The 26,042-nt window shown below is 46.2% G+C and overlaps 1 protein-coding gene across 2 annotated transcripts in view; it reads left to right on the top strand.

The window, feature by feature from the left end:
* Nucleotides 1–20,488: 20,488 nt before the first annotated feature.
* LOC129343233 (retroviral integration site protein Fli-1 homolog) overlaps nucleotides 20,489–26,042 on the top strand; it is a 36,348-nt gene continuing 30,794 nt past the window's right edge. For both annotated transcript variants that reach the window (XM_054999338.1, XM_054999337.1), the window contains exon 1: nucleotides 20,489–20,596. In XM_054999338.1, coding sequence (XP_054855313.1) covers nucleotides 20,579–20,596 — 18 coding nt within the window. In that variant the 5' untranslated portion in view covers nucleotides 20,489–20,578. The remainder of the gene's footprint in view (nucleotides 20,597–26,042) is intronic.

The following is a 26,042-nucleotide window of genomic DNA, read 5'->3' as shown; positions in this document are numbered from 1 at the left end:
TGACACCCCTCCCACCTTCTGACCTGGTTAGGTGTGTGTTCATTCTCATTTGTATCTGACAAAGTGAGCTCTGACCCGCTATAGCTTACCCCCTGTTAAAACTTGTTGGTCTTTAAATTTGTTCTCTAAGATCAGTGAGGCCGAGCAAGAACAAGTGGCCCAAGAGCACCCCGTAAGCTTCCCTGGCAGAGCAGGGGATGCAAACCCAGTTAGCTACTGTGCCCTAGTGGTTTAGTGGCTGGGTTGCAAATCAGTACTTCTCTGGTTCGAATCCTACTGCTGCCATGAGCTGAGCAGGTGGCCTTGGGTAAGCCGCTCTTCTCAGCCTCAGCTGTAGTGTGAGGGATAATAATAACACTGACCTTGTTCACCGCTCTGAGTGGGGCACTAATCTGTCTAGATGAACAACAGACAAGCACAGTTGTTATTCCTCCCCCCACCCCCCCCAGATTTAGGCATCCTAAGTACTCCACCACTCTGATCAAGTACACCCATCTAGACAAAAGCCACTGACCACAACCAAGTTCTGTTTCTTAAGAGACATCATGCATGTTGTCTAAAATCTGCCACCTTCCCAAAATCTGAGGGAAAACAAAAGAGGGGAAAGTGCGGAGAGCACAGAGAAGAGGAGAGATCAAGGATCTCCCGCAGCGAAGACTTACAACCTTCACAACCGTTAAATTGCACCATGCAAAAAACAGTAAAATTCAATACTTTTATATATTATATATGCGATTATAAAGTGCAAGGTGCAGTAAATGACAGTAAATACTTAATTAAATATCAAGAAATACTATTTCTTGTTATTTAATGATTTGCTGTTATTTATTGCACCTTGCACTTTATAATCACATATATAATATATAAAATATTGAATATTACTGTTTTTTGCATGGTGCAATTTAACGGTTGTGAAGGTTGTAAGTCTTTGCTGTGGGAGATCCTTGATCTCTTCCCCGTGCCTTCCCAAAATCTTCAATCCTGCATACTGTCTAGCAGTTCTCTTCTTTCTGCAGCATGTTTAACAAACCAAATGGGTAAGCAACTGAAACAATACTTATTTTTTATTCTGTTCATTTCCCCCCACATCCACATTTTGTACTGTAAAAAAGAAACAAGTGCAGGAATTGTGTATGCTAAGTGTCCAAGCAGTCCCAGCTCACACAAGTGAGATCTTGCCTTCTGGTGTCTCTCCCACAGCATTTTGCCAGTTGGCATGTCTCTGAAATGGACCAATCGCCTGGCGAGGTCTGCCCGCTACGAGCGACAGCGCTTGGGAATTATCCGAAGCAATATGATGCCCGTCTGATTGTCCCTTGATCTTTTCTTATGGCTAAGAGGCAACGGTGTTTACGAGGCTGGTGTTCTCCCTCTCTGGTTCTGCAGTTCTTCGGCCAACTCCCCCAGCAGGCTTCCGACATCTCGGACAAAGCGGTAGACATAGCGCTGGCCACTGGTCTTGTGGATGATGTTCTTGTGATAATAGTAGCGCAAGCCCCGGCTCAGCTTTTCATAGGTCATGCGGGGCTTGTTCTTCCGCTGGCCCCAGCGCCTTGCCACCTGGTGGGAGTCGAGAGAAAGGTGTGTGAGTAGGGAGGTATTTAGTGGGAGAGTTTTCCAGCATGTAGCATTCAGCAATAGAGGGGAACTTTATCCCAGTTTGCTACCACAGCCCATCCTGCCTCCCTGTTCAGTCTACAGTAGACCTACTACAGGCCTCCCCCTACGAACAAAACGGAGACACTTCATATTATTTATTTGCTTCATTACCCTCCCTTTATCCCCAATGAAGACAAAGCACGTCAGGAAAAGTAGGATGCCGATAAATTTAAAAAGGCAGAGCACTAATGTTCCCCTCTGCATTTGCTCAGCAGAGATCTTGTCCAGACCGATCAGCGTGCCAAAGGGATTTTTGCCTTCTCTTGGAGCGTATCTTCATTTATACCCCATTCTTCCAACAGGAACGCAAAGTGCCTTACATCCTTTGCCAGTCTTCCCTTTTATCTTCACAACCACCCCATGAAGTAGGTTAGGCTGAGAGTGTGGAACTAGCCCAGGACCGCCCAGAAAGCTTCCAGGGCAGAGCGGAGATTCGAACCTGGGACTCCCAGATCCTAGTCCAATGCTCAAACCATTAAAGTGGCTAATGCTTTACAATAACGTGTATTTGTTTAACTGCTTTCCACGCCCGCAAGGGCTAGAAGCATGGCTGTCCCCTCTCCAAAGTTAGAATCCTCAGGCGTGTGCTCAAACATCAGTGCTTTCTTTTGTGCTGGGATTAGAATTGCTCTGAGGAATAGCAATACACAACTCCTTGGTTCAATGCTGCATAGCCGGGGGGGCAGGGGGGAGAAAATGGGCCTTTTTACCTCATGAGGATCACGGAGTTTGAACTCCCAGCCATTTCCTGTCCAGCAAATGAAGGCTTGGCACGAGCCGTCCTGGAGGAGTTCCAGCAAAAAGCGCCACAACTGGATGGGACCCGAACCTGCCCAAAAAACAGTGGTGGAGGGTTGCCTCATTTATTATTGATTTACTTCATTTATACCCCTCCTTTCCCTCCAGTGGAAACCCAGACCAGCTTATGTAATTCTCTTCACAACAACTGTGTGAGGTCTGTTAGGCTGAGACTGTGAGACTGGCCCAATGTCAGGCAGCAATCTTCCACAGCAGAGGGGGGACTTGAACCTGTATCTCCCAGATCCTAGTCCGACACTCCAGCCACTACATGGACTGGCTCTCCTTAGAGCTAATTCAGCCCTAGGACGAGTTGGGAAGTTCCTGAAGATGCCACAGAGTCCACCCTCCACAGCAGCCATTTTATCTATGGGAAATGATCTCTGTAGCCTGGAGATCATTTGTTATGCTGGGAGTTCTCCAGGCCCCACCTGGAGATTAGCAACTCTTACCAGGGGCATTCAGTGCAGGAAGAGAAAAACTAACAGTTCTCTGAGCCATGTGCAGAATGCTTTTTTTGTTGTTGAGGGAAATGGATCTTTGAGGGAAAATGGGATAAAATAAGAATTCAAGGCTTTCCCTGCTTCGATATCTTGTTTCATTCTAGTAAAGAGTCCAGTAGCACCTTTAAAACGAACCCACTTTATTGTAGCACAAGCTTTCTTGTGCTACAATATTCGTCAGATGCATCTGATGAAGAGAGCTGTGGATCTCGAAAGCTTGTGCTACAATAAACTGGGTTCGTCTTAAAGGTGCTACTGGACTCTTTACTAGTTTGCAACTACAGACTAACATGGCTAACTCCTTTGGATCGTTTCATTCTATATCCATTGTTACCTGCATGATCCCTTCGGGGCCTGTGAGCATCCGTCTGATCTCTCGGCTCCTCCTTTCTCCTGATCTTTTGCTCACATTGACACGATTCCCAGTCCAAGCTGCTGGGCCGGCTGCCGGCAGATAGGGCAGGACTTTTAGTCCAGTTGCAAGACATTTCAGCCTTCAAGGTTTGTTCTGGGAGGAATATTGGAGAGGGAACAGGATACGGGAAGTCACTTTCAAAATGGGAGGAAGATGCAAAGTGGATGGGTACTGAGCACCATTTTTAATAAGGGTGTAAGGTATTCATAAATATGAATCTTTCCCTCCTCTACATCCATTAGCTGCAGTAAGAGACCTCCCCATTTTCTAAATGCAATAAGGAAAAGCCATTCATCTAACTAAAGGGTAAGGTTGCCGGCTCTGGGATGGGAAATTCCTGGAGAATGGAGGGGTGGAGCCTGGAGGGGGTGGGGCTCAGGTCCCACCTTGCAAGGCTGTCATTTTCTCCAGGGGAACTGATCTCTGTATCTTGGAGATCAGATGTAATTCTGGACTATCTCCAGGCCCCACGTGGAGGTTGGCCAGCCTACAAAGACTGGGGCTTTTTAGTCTACAAAAAGGACAAAGGGGGTAGAGAAATTGGACAGAGAGAACTTTTTTTCCCTAGACCTCGAGAATACCTAATAAAGCAGATTAGCAAAAGATTCAGCACAGAAAAGAGGAAGTTCTGCTTTACTCAACAAGATATTCAGTTGTGGAATTCTCTACCAGTAAACGTAGCCTGTGGCTTAGATGAGGCTTTCAGAGACTCATGGTGGAGATTACTAAAGAGAAACCTCCACTTCCAAAAACAGTAAGCCTCTAAATGCCACACTGGGAGGCAACATAAGGGGAAGGCCTCAGCATGCATTGTTGGTCCTCCAGGTTAACTGGCCCTCTGTGAAACAGGATGTTGGAATAGATGGACCACGGGTCCAAGCCAGCAGGGCACCTCTTCTGTCCTCATGCTGATTGCGGAATTCTGTTCTTGGTGCAGAATCTTTGCACACAGATTCCATGTTTTAAAAATTAGCAAACTATGTTGTATAGGGTCTGCCTCTTACAGCTTTCTGTCTCAGAATACTACCAAGCTTGTGTGTTTGTTTTTAAAAGTTACTATTTAAAAAAAAAATTAAAAATTAAAAAAAATAAAATATGAATCCCCCAGTGTATTTTTTATCTGCACAATCTGGGGTATACTGCTTTTGAACACGGAAGTTCTGTTATGGCTGTTGAAAGATTTCATCCTGCATGAATTTGACTGCCTGCAATAAAGAGCTTTAAGAGTTGTGTTTAAATCCGTTTTATTGGAGTGTTCTGTGATCTGTAACCAAAAGAACTCAGTTTCTTAAAACGGGCACATTCAAAGAAGTAAATACACTATTTCTTTGCTGCCGAACAAAAGATGTGCCTAATAGGTTTACGTCCTCCTTGTTAGCAGTTGGATTGTGCAAATTCACAGTTTGGGAGTTTTTGTGATTTGTAATCAAAAGAGAACATAATTGAATGCAAATGTTCAAAGAGGTAAATACACTATTTCTTTGGTACCAAAGAAAAGATATACCTAATAGTTTTATGTCCTCTTTGCTAGGATTACACCAATTCACAGTTTGGGTTTTTTTGTAAATACACTATTTCTTTGGTACCAAAGAAAAGATATACCTAATAGTTTTATGTCCTCTTTGCTAGGATTACACCAATTCACAGTTTGGTTTTTTTTGTCTTGGCTGTTGTTGTTGGAGCACTACATGTTCTTGCTCCCCCTTCCCTTACCTGGTTCTTCTTGCCCCTGGGGAGGCAGAAGATGAGAGCAGGATGTCTGTTCTTCGGAGGACCAGTTGTATAGTGGAGACATCAAGGAGTGGTGTGGAAGGCCAGGATAGTAGGAGTCATCTAGCCGAGGTGGGGCGCCCTCCTCAGGGAGGTTAGGTATGGAAGCTAGAAGAGATTAAATACCAGGTCACCAAGAGACAGGGGCAGGTGCTACTATTCAGGGCCAGCCCTAGACATTTTGCGTTGGAAAATCCAAACCTTGCCCCTTACACAAGAATGAATTAATACAAAAGTTCTTGTATGTGCCATTTATTTTGTAACTCCACCCCTTCTCCTTCAGCCATGTCCATTTAATGCCCCGTCTTCCCACATGGAACCATGTCTCTCTCTGAAAGAAAAAAGGTGTTTTTCTCCCACCCTTTCTCAAAGAGCTCAGGACAGAATGACATGGATTTCTTCCCTGTTAACCTCACAACAACCCTGTGAGGTACGTTAGGCTGAGAGAACGACTGTCCCAAAATCACCTGACACAAGGTCTGAATTTAAACCTGGTTGGTCCTCTTCCTAGACTAATCTCACACAAAGCAAGTTAGATTGGCAGGTTTCCCCCTAAGTGCATTATAGTTTGAAGTAGGTAGAATATACTGAACTGGAAGACAAATCTCTTAAAAGAGGAGCTGGTTGCAGATCATCAGACAGATCTCTAGCTACTAGGGTTGCCAACTCCAGGTTGGGAAATTCCTGGAGATTTGGTGGTAGGGTTTGGGGAGGGACCTCAGCGGAGACTGAGAGTGGAACTACAAGTGACACAAAGCACAGATTGGACACTTGTCAGCTTCCCTCAAGTTTTGGCGGGAAATGTAGGCAGCTTGGCGGAATGTTGGACAAGTGACAGTTGAAAAGTCCATTGGACAGCAGTCAGAGAGCCAAGCTGCGAGACCAGGATGCCTACATTTCCCATCAAAACTTGAGGGAAGCTGACAAGTGTCCAACCTGTGCCTTTTGTCACTTGTGGTTCCGCTCTGAGTCCCGCATCCATTTTCTCCAGCGGAACTGATCTTTGTCGTCTAGAAAACAGTTGTAATTCTGGGGGTTCTCCAGGCCCCACCAGGAAGTTACAAAAAACAAGCCGGGGAACTTCAAAAATATGTTTTTCTTTTTTAAAGTGTGAAAAAGTGCAATAGTGCAAAAGTGCAACAATTCAATTATAATAACTTTACAATATAATTTTACAATACAAGAATACACAAACACACAGTACAGTCATTACAAAAAGTCTTCTATAGTCCGTAGAAATTATTCTCTGCGTTAAAGTGCAAAGTGCCTATTACAATAAGAAGCCGGAGGTGGAGAGTGGCAATGGGCTTGTATATCCTTTCACAGTCCAAAAATTAAATTAGTTCCAAAAACGCCGACGGGAGTATGCTGGCAGATTTCAATTAACCCGTTTCGTGAGTAAACAACTCACTTCAGCCGCCAGAATGGACCTGTGATTCCTTGGTGCCACATTGATTGATTTATTTGTGGGTCCGGTCCGAAATGTTCATGCCCAAGATGAAGTGAGTTGTTTACTCACGAAACGGGTTAATTGAAATCTGCCAGCATACTCCCGTCGGCGTTTTTGGAACTAATTTAATTTTTGGTCTGTGAAAGGATATACAAGCCCATTGCCTCTCTCCACCTCCGGCTTCTTATTGTAATAGGCACTTTGCACTTTAACGCAGAGGATAATTTCTACGGACTATAGAAGACTTTTTGTAATGACTGTACTGTGTGTTTGTGTATTCTTGTATTGTAAAATTATATTGTAAAGTTATTATAATTGAATTGTTGCACTTTTGCACTATTGCACTTTTTCACACTTTAAAAAAGAAAAACATATTTTTGAAGTTCCCCGGCTTGTTTTTTGTAACTATAATTGTTAGTCTGGGGTTGCCCGCAGTTTTCCCCACCAGGAAGTTGGCAACTCTAGCTATTAGCCTGCTAGTGGTTCCAAAAAAGAAATCTTAAATATGCTGGAGGAGTATGGAATAAAGCAAAAGCAGTAACCTGTCAGCAAGATCTGGGCCATTGCAGTCAATTCCACATCCCTTATAGCAGAAACGTGTGCTCTGCAGGGTTGCATTTTACAATTAGACTCCTGAGCATGTATTGAATGCTTTTCCCCTCATCACCTGCAGCCTCTCTGCCTACCCAGAGTGAGATTCACACAGCCCCAAGCGTTAAACTCAGTTTCATGCACAGGGGGAAAGAACATGCAAGCACAATCAGTGAACCTCGAGTTACATCATGAAGAAACTCCAGTGTATATGAAATCAGAACTCAGATGTATCTAGCGCATTCTCATTAAATCATATATAAAATTGCATCCTGGCTCTGTGTGGCTAAAGTGAGTAATCTGCCGCCCTATTCTTCCAGGTACTGATCCAAGCTCACCTGTGTCACAGGATGCCCCATCATCCAGGTAGGAGGAAACCTGGGTAAATTCCACAATGGTGTTTGTGTACTCCGGGAAACCTGGGAGCAAAAAATGAGAAACATCACATCGGTGTTTGTTCATCCAGGCAGCTGGTTCGTGGAGTGGGGGGAGAACTGTTGAGCGGTCACAGCTGCTGCGTCCCGAAACATCTTACCTTTCAAACCAGCTGTGTGATGGAAATGCATCTCCTCCTGAAATTCCTCTAGCTCAGCTAGGTAACTCCCTCCACCCCAATCTGGAAATTGCTGATCCATTCCGTTCGGGGGCCGAAACCAGGAATCCAGGGTGCTAAAATCTTCCTCTTGGGAGATTGTCTCTTCCATAAATCCTTGGAACGGAAAAGAAACACCAACAGGGAATGCTTGTTTTATTTTTATTTCAAAAAAATACTCTCTGGCACACTGGCTAAGTGGTAGCCCAGCTGTAAAATGCTGGAGAAATACAATCCTCTAAGAAACCAAAATAAGTGTTATATGCAACATGTCAAAGATTTAATCTCCATTGTGAAAGCAGCACTTCCAAATCAAAGGCTGAACATATATTTTTCGATTAATGTTTGAAACCCCAAATACTGAACAGCAGTTAAAGTTGTCATGTCATTTTCAATGCGGAGAGCAGAGAGTCATATTTTTATGAATGAGCTAGTGTGGTGTAGTGGTTAGAGTGTCAGACAAGCATCTGGGAGACCCAGGTTCGAATTTTCACTCTGCCATGGAAGCTTATTGTACCATCATAAATTTTCAGCCTAACCCACCTCACAGGGTTGTTGTGAGGATAAAATAGAAGAAAGAACAACAGCGGGTTCCCAATTGGGAGAAAGGCAAGGTATAAATGAAGAAAATAATAAAATAAAGCATCACATCAAGGGATTTGGAGAGGGGCACTCAGTAACATTATTGTACTTGTACAAAATGAACATTTGCAAAGAAATGTTGACATGGAAATCTGTGAAGTGGGAGAAACATCTTCTCTGGAAGTTAAAGAGTCCTCTTACACACAGTCTTACATTGTAACCAAAGCAACCTTTGTTCACTTACAGTACAAGCAGAGATCCATATCAATACTGCATTGTACAAATTAATTAATTTTTTAAAAAATAGTGTTGTATTCTAAATAAGCTACTTCTATTCATGAAAGTTTTTAAAATATTTATTGATAGATTCCAAGTCCCCTAGATCTCACCACTACACTTTTCCAACTATGTAATACTTGAAATGCTTTGACCTGGATAGCCCAGGTGAGCCTGATCTCATCACATCTCAGAAGCTAAGCAGGGTCAGCTTTTGGTTAGTAATTGGATGGGAGACCTCCAACGAAGACCAGCGTTGCAGAGGCAGGCAATGGCAAACCACCTCTGTTAGTCTCTTGCCATGAAAACCTCACCAGGGGTCGCCATAAGTCAGCTATTACTTGAGGGCAAGATTTCATTTTGTCTTGACCTGGATAGCCCAGGTGAGCCTGATCTCGTCAGATCTCAGATGCTAAGCAGGGTCAGCTTTGGTTAGTAATTGGATGGGAGACCTCCAATAAAGACCAGAGTTGCAGAGGCAGGCAATGGCAAACGACCTCTGTTACTCTCTTGCCATGAAAACCTCACCAGGGGTCGCTATAAATCAGCGATGACTTGATGGCACTCTCCACCACGATACTGGAAAAAGCAAAGAAAATCTTGTACCTGGCACTTCAATCTCTGATCCCGTTGGTACCACTTGCTGTGCTGAGTCCATCCAGCAGGGCTGCCAAGGATCCGGGTCTCCCATCCAAGGACTGAGACAGACTGGATAAAACCACACAGCTCAGGGTGCGTTGCAAGGCAGGCCCAGCTTTGCACCTGAAACAACAGAGAAATCAACGTATCAGATGCTGGCTCAGCCCACAATAATTCCCTGCACACCTTGCAGGGCATCAGCCGCCATTTTCACAATCATGTTCAGTCTCAAATTGTAATGGGCTGATCCTGCCAGCTTTTGACTCAGTAAGCACACAAGGTAAAAACCCACCAGGAGGAAAACCGAGATATATAAACAATGTATATTCTAGTGACAAAGTATTAAAGTTACAGAATCTTAAGGTACTAATTGTGTAACTCTCTTAATGTGCAAATTCCGCCAATGTACAATATTGTGAACAATAATAATTAATACAACTCATATACAGCCCCCATCCCACATGGCTTTTGTTTATGCAGCTCCCATGATTTCAGCTTAGCTTTCTTGGGGGGGGGGTCAAAGCAAAGGGGGTCCCTCACTCCATTTTTGGCCAACGGGAAAGTTGGTTTGATCCAACTCGATGAAAATTAAGCTAGTTTCAGGGAGTTAGTCATATTGGTCTGCAGTAGAAGAGAAAAGATTCAAATTTAGCGGCACCTTAAAGACCGACAAGATTTCCAAGGAATGAGCTTTCGAGCGTCAACGCTCCCTTCATCAGATACAAGTGGGCATGGAGATCCCCGAGCCCTTATATCCCAGTCAGTAGGGGGGAGGGGTGTTGCAAAGAAGAGAGTCAGGAGGATACAAAGGTACAATGCAACACGTAATCAGATTGATCAGAGCAGGAGATGAAATGTTTGGGGTTAGGAAACGCAGAAAATTAGCATCTGTATGGGGCTTGAATATTAAGCGTTCCTTCTGTTCATTCGTTTGTTGCAAAAGCATCCCATGTGGGTTGATACTATTATCCAGTTGTAGGGGACCCCCAATTTGCTATCTACTCACCTCTCAGCAAGCTGTTTTCTGGGATGGGTGGTCCAGAATGCCTAAAGGGAGTGAAGGGTACCTACTTCTTCAGGCAGCAAAGTTTCTGAAGTCTGAGGTCTCTATCCTTGACTACCCCGTCTCCTAACAGTAAGCTCCTTCTCCCTTCCTTGGGGAAGAAAAGCAGCAAGATTTTCTCTTCGGGCTGGAGATTGTGCTGTTGCCCCCTTCTGCCCCTATTCATACCCCTTCCCCTCCGTTCTCATTGGCTGGATTCACATTTCGTGACTTTTTGTACATTGGGGAGGGGGAGATGGAGTTTCCATGACATCACGGCCAGGGGGTGTACGTCTATCACGACTCTACAGGCCCAGATCAGAGGCCAGGTGGCCAGAATCTGAGGGGAGGATTGGGGGGGACAGGGAGGGGTGAGAGGAAGCAGGCCTGGCGTGTTTATCTCTTGGGACCGTCATGTAGCCAGCGCAATCTCCTAGGCAGGCTTTCCCCAACCCTAATAAATCTTGAAATGAGACACCCCGGCTTCCTCCGAGGCCTGTCCTGGGTAAAAGACACAAAACAGAGAAAGGTAGAAGCCTGGTGCTATAGCTATGCTTAGAGTTGCCAGCTCCAAGTTGGGAAATTTCTGGAGATCTGGGGGGAGAAACTTGGAGAAAGTGGGGTTTAGGGAAAGGACCTTGGCATGGCATAATTCCATAAGTCCACCCGCCAAAGTAGCCGTTTTCTCCGGGTGAACTGATCTCTGTGGCCAGGAGACCAGTTGTAATTCCGGGGGATCTCCAGCCACTACCTGGAGGCTGGCAACCATAGTATGCTGTAACTACTAGGTCTGCCATATGGGGCACAATCCAGCAGAAACTTGGGCCCAGGCTTCACTGCAAAACAGCCGCTCATTTCCACGTGCCTTGTGCACCAAAGTGTCACAGCGGTTTAATGCTTAGGCTAAGATCTGGGAGAGCCGGGTTCAAATCTCCATTCTGTCATGAAGAACTCTGGGTGATCACAGGCTAGCTGCTCTCTGTTTCTCTCTCTCTCTCAGCCAAACCTACCCCGCAAGATGGTTGTTTGGATAAAAGCGAGAGGGAAGACTGGTGTATGCCATCCTGTGCTTGTGGGTGGGAAGCTGTGATTTTTTTAAAAAATGTGCTAGATAATTTCAGGGCAATCCCATCCTGTGGCCCAGACCTCTCTGCTTTCTGCTCTGATGAATCCATCCGTTTAAGTGGCCATACATGAACTTGTCTTAAACCGAGTCATACCCTTGGTTTATCCAGGTCAATATTGTCTACTCTGGCCGGCAGCAACTCTCCAAGATCTCAAGTAGAGAGATCTTTCACATCCTAACTGATCCTTAAAATCCGAGCTGCCAGAGATGGCATCGGCCACTTCCCTACACTTCACTGGGTTGCCACTGGTGGAGAGTGCCATCAAGTCATAGCTGACTTATGGCGACCCCCCCAGGCGGGGTTCTCATACAAGAAACTAACAGAGGTGGTTTGCCACTGCAACCCTGGTCTTCGTTGGAAGTCTCCCATCCAATTACTAACCAAGGTCGACCCTGCTTAGCTTCTGAGACCTGACGAGATCAGGCTCACTACTCAGGGCTAATTCATACACTGCGGTTTGAACCTGTACCTGTCTTGCAGCATTGCGTAGTGGTTAGAAGTCCAGACTTGGATCTGGGAGAATCAGGTTTGAATCCTTGCTCTGCCATGGAATCTTGCTGGGTGACCTCAGGCCTTCCAGGGCAGCTGTGACGATAAAACGGAGGAAAGGAGAACAATAGAAACTGCTTTGGGGCCCCACTGGGAAAAACATGGGGATGCTACAAGCATGCAGTCTCAAACATGTCCTGTCTTTAGTGTTGCCAACACCAACTTGGGAAATTCCTGGCAATTTGGGTGCTGTTCCTAGGGAGACTGGAGTTTGGGGAGCATGTGATGCCCATCATCTGAAGGTGCCATTCCCTCCAAGGGAGGAACTGATCTCTAAGTCTGGAGATCAGTTGTAAATCTGGAAACACTCCAGGACTGACCTGGAGGCTGGTAACCCTACCTGCCGTCCTATCCCATGTGCTGTACCAGAAGACTTACAGCTTCCATGGAACCATAGACTTCAGCGCTATGTTGCTGTACGTCCTGTCTATTGTTTTAAATATGTGTTCCTATGTATTACCCATTGCTTTAAGTATGACCCTACTGGGTAGTTGTCTAATGCCAGTCCATGGATTGCTTGTGCTCTGTTTCAGCATTTATTCAACTCTGTATTGGATTTTTGCTGTTAGGTCTTTGTAAACTTGCATTTATTTATCCTATGGCATTCAGTGCCAACCTTAACACTGACTGTGCTAATCTCTATGTAATCCGCCTTGAGTCTCAGTGAGAAAAGTGGACTATAAATGAGACAGACAGACAGACAGACTTTGTACAAAAGGACATAATAGGAAAAACATCAAGATCCCATGCTGAAAGTGGGGAAAGGAGGCCACAAGGGCTGGGGACACGGCTTGGCAGAAGAGTAGGTGCTTGGCTTCCCGAAGGTGGTCATTTTCACACATCTTTACCTTTGTGCAAAATCACGCAAAACTCACGGAACGAGGGCATTTTCGTGGCACAATTTCTGACATCACTGTGCCACTAAACGGAATCAGGAGAGGATGATGTCAGAAATCGCGCCATAAAGATGCCCTAAGTTCTCCACAGCAATCACACAGGTGAATTGGTTGAAGTAACTTTATTAGAGATCTATCAGGTTCAAGGTGCTCAGACAGTGGAACTGGCGGAAGTGGAGTATTGAGGGAAAGCATGGTTAGTTAATCTCACGCCCCAGGTTAGTAGCCCGTCGGAATTCTGGCATGAATGCCAGAGACAAAAAATATCACCGTTTAGACTACATTTACAGAGTAAGCATGAAATTATTCCTGTTCCCAGGAGAAGCCTCGTTTGTGTTAGGTGCAGCCGTAGAGAAAGTATTCAGCTGTTTCGTGAGACTGTTTACGTTCAAAGTAGAGATAACACACCTAATTTCCCAAGAATAGGCAAGGAGAGGTAATCAGAACTCTTCACAGTGTCAGAGGATTAATTAGGGCCGGGTCTACGGTTGCTGGCGCCCAGGGCAACTGAAGACCAGCCAGTTGCACGCACAGAGCACAGGTGCTCTCGGTGCTGCGTGATGACGTCACTTGCGTGCCGTCATCACGCAGGGTGGCGCATGCCGCCCCGTGGCAAGCCAGCTGTCCTGGCACGCCACAGAGCTGGCAGCGGCAGCACGAGTGGCTGGGAGGCCACCCGCACCATTCACCTGCCACGCAGGACAGGGGGTGGCCAGCTTGCCATGAGCTCCTTGTCCTGCGGGGCAGGAGAATGGTGCGGGCGGCCTCCCAGCCACCCACGCTGCTTTTCGCCTGCCCCGCAGGACAGGGGGTGTGCAGCAAGCACACCCCGTCCTGCCGCCCGTGCGCTTCCAGGGCTGGCAGCTGCGCCCGGTGCCCCCTTTTTGGCAGTGCTGGGGGCAGACTACCCCCCCTGCTCCCCCCCGTTGATCCGGCCCTGGGATTAATAAGTGGCATATAACATACACATGGCATGTACTGCAAGCAGGCATACATGACAGATGCCCCCATTCTGTGAGTTTTGCACGATTTTGTATGAGGGTAAAGATGTGTGAAAACGACCTGTCTCAGGTTCAATCCCCAATACCGCCAGTGAAAAGGATCAGATAATCGTTGATGTAAAAGCTCTCTACCTAAAACCCCGCAGAGTTGTTTCCAGGCTGAGTAGACAATACGGTGCACCAATCATCTGGTTCAGTGGAAAGCAGCCTTCATGTACGTGAAGGCATCGAGTGAGACAATCTGCTATTTCGACACTGTTGCTGCAAAGGCAGATTGCAAGTTGTAGGCTAGCCTAGAAGGTTTTTCTTTGATGCCCTTTAAAGGGGAAAGCCCTGGGACGCTTACACTACTGAAAAAAAATATGACATCAAGGGGCTGTTCCCATTGGGGGCCACCTGCGCTGGGGCAGGGGGAATCTTTGTGTGGAACCAGCCACTTCCTTTGGATCTTTTCTGAACCTCGAAGGACAGGGTCAGCTTCAAGGGCAAGATCTTTTGAGCGTTACCGCAACAGGAGAACAAAAACGCACAAACGTGTTCACAGCAACACACTTGCCCAAGAAAGAAAAACGCTCTTTGTCTGCCTGTTCAGAACTGCATGCGTTTCTCATTCGAAGTCCACTGTGTGACCTGTTTTTAAACTGCGCATGAGGAAATGTCTCACGGGTTGTAACCGGCAACCAGGCTGCGGCGGCGACTCTTTAACCTGTAGGTGTTGAGTGAGTTTCACGGGGAGAGTAAGAGCCAAGCTACAAGTGACAAATAGCACTTGAACAGCAAGTGAACGGACTCAGAGCCAAGCTACAAGCCTGCCACGGGTTGGACACTTGTCAGCTTCCCTCAAATTTTGATGGGCAATGTAGGCACCCTGGTCTTGCAGCTGTAATGGAGACCCAAGCTGTAAAACCAGGATGCCTACATTTCCCATACAGCAGGCATCCACTTGATCAAGTGGAGCACAAGTGGAGCGCAAGTAAACAGGGAGGAATACATGTGAGTCTGTTCACTTGCCGTTCAAGTTGTCACTTGTAGCTTGGCCCTAATTTGTGCAAGAGAAACATCACCCAGCTCTCCTGCAGTGATCAGATCATTATACATTGATGTCTCCCCCCCCAACCCTTACACACTTCTGCCACTTCTAGGTAAACAAACAGCCCTACGTCTGTTCCTAGACCTGGGAGAGAAGAAGGGGGAAATTCACCACCGCCGTTCGGCAGTCGTGATGGAAAATCCTTGTGTGATCCCAGGGAGAATTGGCAGAGGAGATGGGAGGGGGATAGGAGAGTGCCCCTCCTTTTCTTCCTGTTGATAAAAATCACATACGCTCCTGCCGCAGGAAAACATGAGAGTCGCACTATCACAGCCAACCTTTGCATTTGGCTTGCAAACTAGGAGTTACCACTTACATGTAGCTGCCTTGAACCATGTGGAAAAGAGGGCTATACAGGTTTTAATAAAAAATAAAAGGCAAACAAATATAATACTGTTTTTTAAAAGTCCTCCCCCTGCCCCTGCATTGAAAACCTCCCTCGCTCCGATCAGGAGCCATAGATCTGTGCCAGTAATTCTTTTTTGGCCAGTATTTTCTGTGTTTATAACTCAGCTTTCTCCCTAGCAGCAATCCAAAGTGGCTGATGTTGCTCTCCTCTCCATCATTTCATCTCACAACAACCCTGCAAGGTAGAGTAGATTGAGTGTGTATGACTGGCCCAAATTTTCGTAGCAGAGTGGGGATTCAAACCTGGGTTTCTTGTATTCTCTAACCACACTCACTTTCAAACAGCCAAAAGACCAAAAAAATAAACTGGTCTGAACAGTTTTCTTATTTTTGGAAACACTGCCAGAAAAGGGAAAGGTAAACCCCAGTCTTTTTAACTTGCTTGGGTCAACGGGATTCTGCTAGCCCTGCCTCCAATCAACCAGGACCCCAAACCCAGCATTTTTAAATCTCAAGAGTGTCCTTGACTAGTCTTCTATTCAAAGGGTGTTGAGAGATTGAGGGAAGATCCTCCATTTTCCTGTCATCACGGCCACTAGTGTTGCCAACTCCAGCCTGGGAAATTCCTGGAGATTCAGGAGCAGTGCCTGTGGAGGGAAGAATGAGGGGAGAGATTTTACCCAGAATCTGTGGCATATCATACTCTCCTCGGAAGCTGCCATTTTTTCCAGGGGTACTGATCTCTGTAATCTGGAGATCTGTTGTAATACTGGGAGATCGCCAGACCCCACCTGGAGGTTGGCAACCCTACCAGAGAGGAAGTTTTCAGGTATGTTGTGGGATGTGCAGAACCTCCTCTTGATGCTTTTTGGGCTCCTACCTTGTCCTAAAATGAGTTGCTGAGTTAGTAAGGCCTAAATATTTATTTAAACGCCCTGCATTTGGGATGGGGGGAAGGGAGCTTGGTGTAACTTGAAAACTGTTTTTCAACACTACGATTTCCCTCAAAATGGTATTCCTTCACGGGCTCAGGAGTTTATCTTGCACAGAAGTCAACAAAGCTCTCCACTGATTGTATATACATGGTTGAATCCACATTACACCACATTGCCTCTCTCTGACGGGTCTGCTTTTCTGTGGAAGGCTGAGAACAGCGGTCAGGTCTTGTTTCATAACTCCACAGCCCAACTCCTTTGTACTTAGACAGCCCTAAACCACAAACCCAGAGATTGTGAAACAGCCTTACGTTGGGTAAGGGAGAAAAGGAGACTCATTCTTCCCCTCCCCTTGCTGCCCCAATTGGAACCAAGCCTACAGAGAAGTCTAGATGGACCCTGCAATACTCACACAACGTCATGAATAATAATAATAATAATAACAACAACATTTGATTTATATGCCACCCTTTAGGACAGCTTAATGAGTGGTTTACAAAGTATTATCCCCACAACAATAATCACCCTGGGAGGTGGTTGGGGCTGAGAGAGATCTGAAAGAGCTGTGACTGACCCAAGGTCACCCAGCTGGCTTCAAGTGGAGAATCAAACTCGGTTCTCCAGATTAGAGCCCCGCGCTCTTAACCACTACACCAAACTGGCTCTCATAAATGCATGAAGTTGCCTTTATCATGAGTCATACCATTGGTACGTCACAATCTGTACCGACTACTCTAACTGGCAACCTCTCTCCAGGATCTCCATCAGAGGTATTTCACACCACCTCCTGGAGATCCAGTGGGATTGAACCTGGGACCTTCTGTTGCTCTACCCCGGCACGGTGGCCTCTCTCCTTAATGAGACATGAAGCTGCTTTCTGTTGAGTCCGGCTATTGCTTTGTCAAAGTCAGTATTGTCTGCTCTGACCGGCAGTGGGCTCTCCGGGGACTCAGGCAGAAAGTTATTCACATCGCCTCCTACCCGATGCTTTTCACTGGAGATGCTACGGATGGATTGAACCAGGGATCTTCTGCATGCCAGGCAGACACACCACCTCACCCCCCACCCCCATCATGTCTGGTGATGAGCACAAAGCATTTCCTTGTTCTGAGTCAAACCTCCAGTCCACTTTGCCCAGTATCTCTAAGCGACTGTTGCCAGAGACTGTTGCCTCTGTCAGGCAGAGAAAGGTCTTTTCCACAAATGCAACTTGGTGGTGGCAGAAAGTGCAATCAAATCATAGCTGACTTATGGTGGCCCCTGCTGGGGTTTTCAAGGCAAGAGGCTCACAGAGGTGGTTTGCCATAGCCTGCCTCTGCATAGCAACCCTGCTCTTCTTTGGAAGTCTCCCATCCAATTCCTAACCAAGGCCAACCCTGCTTAGCTTCTGAAATCTGAAGAGATCAGGCTTGCCTGGGCTATCCAGGTTAGAGCATATGCTACTTCAACTAGCAATGCCTGGGCTTGAATATGGGAACTTCTGCAGCCAAAGTGTATGCTCTGCCCCTTAGCACAACACTTCCCCTCTTGCCGGTTCACCGGCAGCATCTTTCTGCGAATTTCAACAGTAGCAGACAAGAGTCTCCCATTAAGGATAAAGGGGGAACCCTTGTGATCTCCTCCTCTTATCCATTCTTAGCCCCTTCTCCTTTCAGGGAACGTCTGAGGAGGAGCACCTCGGCCTGAAAACACAACGTGAGATTCAGCAACGGCCCAAGCGCTGAGGCAAAGAGTACAAAACAGAGACCGGAAACCACATGCCCCCACACCTCGCCGCAAAGCACAACCCAGGTGCAACTCGTCTCAGAAGAAAAGGGCTGTGAATTGTGAAGTTGCGCTTGTCTCTGAGGGAGATGGAAAGCTGAGCAATCCTTCCCCTGCCCTCCAGAGCAAACTTTTGGTGGTACGGGAGAGGGAGCTTTCCTTTAGTATCAGGATTAGTGCTGCAGGCCCTTACGCAGAGGAGAACAACAAGCCTGTTCCTTTTGTTGCCAAGTGTGCACTGCCGCACACAAAAACAGCCCCCGAAAAACATCCCAGAAACCCTCCCATCTTCAGTCACTTCTTCAGGTTCAAGCGACATACTTGCATACTTGAGTTGGGAAATTCCTGGAGATTTGGGGGTGAAACCCAGGGGGCAGGGTTTGGGGAGGGGAGGGGCCTCCGCAGGGTATAATAACGATCATAGAGTCCACCTTCCAAAGCAGCCGGGGGACCTGATCTCTGGAGTTTGGGGATCAAGTTTTATTCCAGGAGATCGCCATGCCCCACCTGGAGGTTGGCAACCCTATTTGCCTCCCATCCCCTTCCAAATGGTAAACGTTGGCAATATATGATGGAAACTGGGAACAAGAACGCAATTTAAGTAGCTCTGCATAGATGGAGCAACACAGGATTTTGTCCCCCTTCCTACTTGGATGGGGTACTTCAGTTCCGAATTGTCTCCCACCCCTGCACAGTCCCATGGCAACCGGCATCGGTTGCTCCCCTCCTGCGATGGTGAAAAGCGGTGAACTGCCAGAACGTTGGTCATTCTTAAACATCTCCTGAGACTGGTCTTTTCTTTTAGTCATCAGATTTGGAATATTAAATACATTAAAGAACAGAGGGGATTTGGTTCATATTTTGATGACTCGATTGCTGAAGAAATATCACTACCTGATGGATAATGTGACTCTAGGGATGTTCCGAGATGGATTTTGTTACAGTGCGGTAAGATCGCCTCTAGGTTAGGCCTGGAGTTCTCTTAGACTACAGAGATCCGTTTTCCTGGAGGAAATGGCACCTTCAGAGAGTAGATTTTATGGCATCATAGCCCTGCTGAAAGCCCTGCCTTCCCCAAACTCCGCCCTCCTCAGGCTGCCTCCCAAAATCTCCAGGAATTTCCCATTAGGGAGTTGGCAACCCTACCACTGCCATTTATTTGTCCATTACTAAGTCATGCCAAGCTTAGGGAGAAATTATTTGCATAAACAAACAGCAGGTTTCAGATAACAGCCTAGAAATTAGGCTTCCCAACCTCCAGGTGGTGCCTGGAGATCTCCTAGAATTACAACGAATCTCCAGACAACAATGATCAGTTTCCCTGGAGAAATGACTGCTTTGGAGGGTGCACTGTATGGCGTTATCCCTGCTGAGGTCCCTCCCCTTTCCAAACCTGGCCCTCCCCAGGCTCCACCCCCCAAATCTCCAGGAATTTCTTAACCCAAAGTTGGCAACCCTGCTAGAACTAGCTGCAAAGATTTCGACCTAGATCCACCTTCAGTGCAGAATAAGCCTGGAAGCTCTTAAATAAATACATACATGTGTCCATTCTTGTTGAGATCCAGAACGCCAGAAGAATCCACTTCCTTGCAAACTCGGCCCTACACACACCCAAATGTTGCATGTTATTTTGCTTCTGTTAGGAATATTCACAGATTACACAGTTTGTCTGATAATCCAGATATTCCTCTGGACATGAGCAGAATACCTATCCCTCACCCTAGGTAACTATTCTTATGATTAACTTCATTTCTAGTCCTCCTTTCTCACTGACACCCAAGTGGATTACAAAATGGGAAAAGCCTTTCCATCCAACGGCACAGCTGTTCAATAAACAATGCAAAACGGCTAGGATAACAGAAACCAGAAAACAATGCAAGTGGAAAAAAACTGTCTAAGGCATGGCATGCTATAATGAAGAAAGGGGGTTAGAGAGGTGGAGGACATAGCAGTGAAAAAAGGAGGGGAGAGGTATAATAAAAACTTTGCAATAGCTACAGCACTAGCCTCTCAGCATTTCTTAGGAGGGAACAGGATTTCTGATCAGATATTTCAGGGTCATGAGATGTTACAATTCTGTTTGTTTTTACAGATTAACTGCAAAAGTTCTCATTTTTTGGATAGCAGCACCTTTCATCCCATGGTTTCTTTAAAACTCCAAGCTAATCTAGAGAGTCCTTGCACTGAAATTCTTTGGTCCTGAGACCTTCTTTTTCTTGCAACTCCTCCTTTCCTCCAGTCATCTCTGCATCTCCCCATTTTTTTCTGTTTTTAATTGCCTTCCTTCTTACCCCCCCCATTTGCAAAAAAAAAAAGCTTTCAAACTGACTGATGCTATTTAAAAAAAAGTTTCAGAGCTTGCAATCTTGGTCACACCAATAGGAAACCAGCCCTGGTGGTTTGTGTGACTTCACTTCCCAAAATTAGACACACACACACACACACCCGAGCCCTGTTCATCCGGCCCCCCGTGCAAGATCAGCCCCTGCCAATACATCTCTGCTGACTGCCCATGGAGCTCTAGGCGGGAAGCAGCAGGTAGAGGCGTGCCATGGATTGCCCCATCAAGGTAAGTTCTGGAGATGTTCCTCTGGCTCCATCAGCAGCCAGTTCCTTCACCCCCTTCTCTATCTCACTCTAGCTAAGTGCTGGTCTTTGGTGTAGTTCCTCTCTCATACACACCCAGTTCCAGAAACAGGGCCCCCCTCCGCTCTTTCCTTCTGGTACAAAAAAATTTCCTCTTCCTTCCCTTTCGTGGTGGTTGATGTCTCTGAGCTTAAAAAACCCAAACCAAACCACTACGAGAGATGCCTCCAGCTCTGAAGCAGAGAGCCCCTTCTACTGCAGCGGCTGACTGACTGATAGCAACTTGGGGGTTAATCGGAGACCCCACAACATGTCGATACGGAAAGGCAGGGTTCTCTTGCTTCCAGTTTCTCAGGGTGCAAAGAAAAAAAGGAGATTTCGATAGCGATATCTACTCTGTCCCACCAAACCATCAAATTCTAGGAACAGCTACAAAGTGTTTGGGGTCAGGGCAACCCCCCAAAATGGAAGTTCTCCCCATCGTAAAAGGTCAGTTCATGTTTCCTTTTGGATTTCAAGTGCTGTTTTTTTTCCAGCTTGCACATCAATTTATTCTTTGTGACTTAGAAATATTGGAGGGGTTGGTCATTTCCTTCTTTATCACAGATCAGATTTTGTCAACCAGTCACCGGGAGTATACAGGTGTCTTAAGGTTCAGACATTCTTCTGCTAAACACCTGCCTTGATTTAGCAACCGTGTAGAATCAGACTAACTTTCTGGGGGCATGTTCTCGGAGAAACTGATTGCTTTTTAATTTTATTTAAAATCATGTTTGGGACAAACTGTTTTGCCTCTCACCCAGTCACTCCCAGGAGGCTAAGCTGTGCCTGAAAGACTTGCAAAAACCATTTCAGGATTTGTAACCAATATGTAGGGCATCTTGTAATGTCTTGCAGGTGGTTCTAGGCTGGGCCGGGCTGTAGATTAGAGTTGGCCTGATCTAATTTTCAAAAGCAAGAAATGCCGAGCTGTTCTTGTCATGGTCAACTCCAGAGGGTGGCAATATTGGGTGTCTGCCAAAGCCGCCACTTAGCAAGAAGCCTGCCGTTCCAACAGGGCCCTGCCCTTAGGACAATCTCCTTGGATCTCTTACAACCAGAACAGCATGTTAAAATGTTGCTATCTGTACAACCTACTATTTCCAAGGGATGTATCTTAAAGGCATTTTACTCACAAGCGGTGCACCATCTTAGAGTGGAGGCTTGCATTTGTTCTACTGCGTCTTCTCAAACGGCAGCATTTTGAAACAGTCGGCTTAGACATAAAACCAGATCAATGACACCCAATGCCATTTTGATGGTGAATTTGGAGTCAACGTTTGGGACAGGCGTGCGAGCAAAATTTGTCTACCAAAGAGGACAGAAATAATGACTCAGACGCAAAAAACCATTTACGCTGTCTTTTTAAAATTCTCAGTATTGTTGCCGAATAACCAGGGACGGAGGGTGGGGGAGCAACCAAACTTTCATTTTTTTTACTAGCTCCTGCTTTTCTGCATTTAATAGCTCTTTGATCTGTAGGTGAAGGTTTTCAGAGAAGGAAAATAAGTATCACCCCTGCAGCTGTTAGAAGCAGAAGAGCAGGGGCCACTAAGAAAGCTGGCAACCCTACGTCGAGTCAGGGGTCACCCAGTAAGAACTCCAGCGCTGTGATTTTGCTAGGGCAGAACATGAACGATGTGCAGGTTTGACCATGTCTTTTTATTAAGCCAGTTGCCGTGCCTTTAAACAGTGTCCTGATATGTGAGAAACAATCAAGACAGGCAAAGCTTTTCCTAGCATGAACATAAACGGGGCAGAGAAATCTCCCTGCATATAATTTCCTCTGGTCCGGTTTCTGTTTCTTCTACAAACTTCAGTTCTAGAATACAAACCTCAGCTAAACCATGAAGTCTACCAAAGGCAAGTCTTAATCAATGCAATCCTAAGCAGCAGTACTCCAGTCTAAGCCCAATTCTTTTTAGGATTGCGCTGTATTATCACTCAACTCTATCCTCTGTAATATCAGACCTGCAATACTAGCTTCCATTGCAGGGTTGTTAAGATCACAATAATCTATGTGCTTTTAAGAACTGGTGTAGGGCAAAGGAAGCTTTTTCATATTTAGAGGAACAGCGATGGGAATCAAAGGCTTAGAGCCAAGCTACAAGTGACGAATTACTTGTGGAGTGCAATTGAATGGCAAGTGAACAGGGAGGAATACACACGAGTCTGTTCACTTGCCATGCAAGTGTCATTCATCACTTGTAGCTTGGCTCTTAGGAGCCCTGCCCGGAAAGGCGACCATTCTAAATAAAGCAATCTTGCAGCATCTGAAGAACTGACAAGATTTTCCCTAGCACAGAACTAAAATTTGAGTAACGTAGACCTCACTTCACCAGATGCAAGTTTTTAAAAATGCCACAAGACTCCTGCTTAATTTTTTTTTGCTGAAACAGACACATGCAGCCAGCCTGCTGGAATTAAAAACTCAGGTTCAAAATTATGCTGAAGTAAGTAATCTTGAGTACTGGGGATGCAATCTTCAATACAAGATTTGAGTCCAGTGGCATCTTAAAGATCGACAAGATTTTCCAGGGCATGCACTTTCGAGAATCAAGCTCTGTCTGTTGGATAGCTCAGGTTGTAACCCACCCTGAGCCCACTTGCAGGGAGGGTGGGATATTATTGTTGTTGTTGTCATCGTTGTTGTTATTATTGTTATTAAGATGAAGAGGAGGAGGAGGAGTTATCTGATGAAGACAGCTTGACTCTCAAAAGCTTATACCCTGGAAAATCTTGTTGGTCTTTAAGGCGCTACGGGACTCAAATCTTGCTTGTTTACTGCAGGCCAACAGCACATCATATCTTGAATCCAGCCCATCAAAACCTTGATGCCACAAGCCAAGGAAATATGGGAGCAGAGCCACCTTCTACCCCATCCCAGCCTTTTACTAGAAAAGCTTGGCTATGCGTCTGCTGAAATGCATAAGCAGAAGCCACCTGCTTTCTATCATCACTTCATGGGCAGGCGTTAGCAAGTGATTATACTGTGAAAAGCTTTCTATTGAACCTGTAGATCAAAGTGACTTAAAGACCCAGGAGCAGGTCAGGGTTCCCCCAGATCAGTTGGCAACCTTATTGATTTAATACATTTTTATCCTACCCTGCCTCTGAAGAGCTTAGAGTGGCATACATCAGTCTCCCCTCTTCCATCAGTCTCCTCTTCCATTTTACTCTCACAACCACCCTGTGAGGTAGGCTAAGCTCGAAGGGAGGGAATTGGCCCAAAGATACTCAATGAGCTGCCATGGCAAAGTGGGGATTCAAACTTAGATGTCCCAGATTCTAGTCCAACACATTAACCATTGTAACAAGCCACCTCTCAGTGTCTGGCTGCTCTGTTCCCAGTCTTATTGGACAGCTAGGGTTGCCAACTTCAAACTGGGAAATTCCTGGAGATTTGGGGTTGGAGGCTGAGGATGGCAAGTTTTGGGGAGGGCAGGTTCATCAGCAGGGATATAATGCCATAAAGACCTCCTTCAAATGCAGTCATTTTCTCCAGAGAAACTGATAACTGTAGTTTGGGGATCAGTTGTAATTCTGGAGGATAGCCAGATGTTGGCCACCCTAGGAGGGTCTTCTCATGCTAAGCTTAGCCTAAACCTGCATCTTGTGCTTCTGGGTTAATTCATTGCTGTTTATAAGAGGTGCGGAAGGATTCTTCATACAACCAGAGAAAAAGAGAAACAATAGCTAGGGGCTAAGAACTAACTCCCCCCTCCCGCCCTTATGCCCAGGATTTTGGTAGCCGTGCAGGATGTTATGCCCCCATTCCTCCACTGGCCCCTCTCCCAGCACTAAGGCTGTCTCTGCTGAGAGAGCTATTTAAAGCCCCCCACCCCCAAGCAAGCAGGCAACCTCTGAGCCCCTGGGGCTCAGCAGGCCGACCTTATCAGCAACAACAGACACTTCCGGCTTTGTGGCCTCCAACTTCCTGCATTAACTTCCTGCATTAGCTGTCCCACCAGCATCCCTGAGCAACATAGATCGCTCCCCCCTCCACACACAATCGCTACCACTTCAGACAGACAGACTCACATTTAAGTACACCCCCTTCCCAGCCCTCTCATCTCATGCCCAGTTCAGGCTCCTGACTGAGTTCAGGATTTTTATAATTTGAGATATTTATACCGCACTTTTCTTCCCCCAGGGGACCCAAAGATGCTTACAACATTATTCTCCCCTCCTCCATTTTATCCTCACAACAACCCTGCAAGGTAGGTGAGGCAGAGACAGGGACCAGCTCGACATCACCCAGCAAGCTGCCATAGCAGTGTGGGAACTTGACCCAGATTCCAGATCCTAATCTGACACTCTAGCCACTACACTACACTGAAGAAGTGAGCTGTGACTCACAAAAGCTCATACCCTAGCACAAATTTTGTTAGTCTTAGTGGTACTACTGGGCTCTTGGTCTTTTCTACTACTACACTACCCTGGCAATTATTCAGCTGGAAGGTGCGTTCCTCATAACTGTGCTTCTGCATCTCATCTCCAAAGTCTCCCATCAAAGACAACCCAACTGAATAAAAAATTAGCAGGATTTTCAGGGAGGAGAGAATTTGATGTCTAGGTTTACTCCAATCAGAAAATCATGTTAATTGTTCCAGACAGACATGCTCTTTCTTGGTGGCCGATCATTGCAACTGTTTCCGACCCCTGGAGATAGCTGGGATCCAAACTCTACACAAACAAACCTTGCCATTATTTCCCCCTAGGGGAGCAGCTCAATGTGTGTGATTGCTAAGCAACCCCTGTTTCCTTCCTCCCTGGACCGTGCAATAGGACAAACCTCTCAAATGATGAAGCTATATTGCGGAAACCGAAGACCAAGCCCAAAAATATCCAGCAGAGAGTCTCTCTACAAAAGACATCCTACATGGGGACACTCAAGTGACCCAGGGCCAAGCTACAAGTGACAAATGACACTTGAACGGCAAGTGAACAGACTCACATTTATCCCTCCCTGTTCACTTGCCAAGTGGAGCGCAAGTGAATGGCAAGTGAACAGGGAGGAATACACGTGAGTCTGTTCATTTGCCAGACAAGTGTCATTCGTCACTTGTAGCTTGGCCCTTACTTTCTGTATTCAGGCGTAATCTGTCTCCCGAGCAGTGTATTTGTATCCACAATGGGAGAACAACTGTAAGATCTTTCACTTGAGCATCCCTGTGAAAGATCCCTTGTGTAGAGAGACTCAGAGTTTGGAGGTCTAGTGGGGAAGAGTAGGGTTAGATTGGGAGGCAAAAGGGAGGAAAATGTCCCTGTTGCAACTCCCCCCCCCCGCCTACCCTCACAAGGAAGAGCAGTTTTCTGTCCCCTTTGCATGAAGCAGGAACTGCTGGATTCCACCCACCTTATGTGGTGAAGGGGACGCCAGCTTGTGG

This window comes from Eublepharis macularius, chromosome 15, assembly GCF_028583425.1.
Source record: "Eublepharis macularius isolate TG4126 chromosome 15, MPM_Emac_v1.0, whole genome shotgun sequence".
Classification (NCBI taxonomy): Eukaryota; Metazoa; Chordata; class Lepidosauria; order Squamata; family Eublepharidae; genus Eublepharis; species Eublepharis macularius.
The sequence above is the reverse complement of the archived record's forward strand: the minus strand, read 5'-3'. Positions and strand labels throughout refer to the sequence as shown.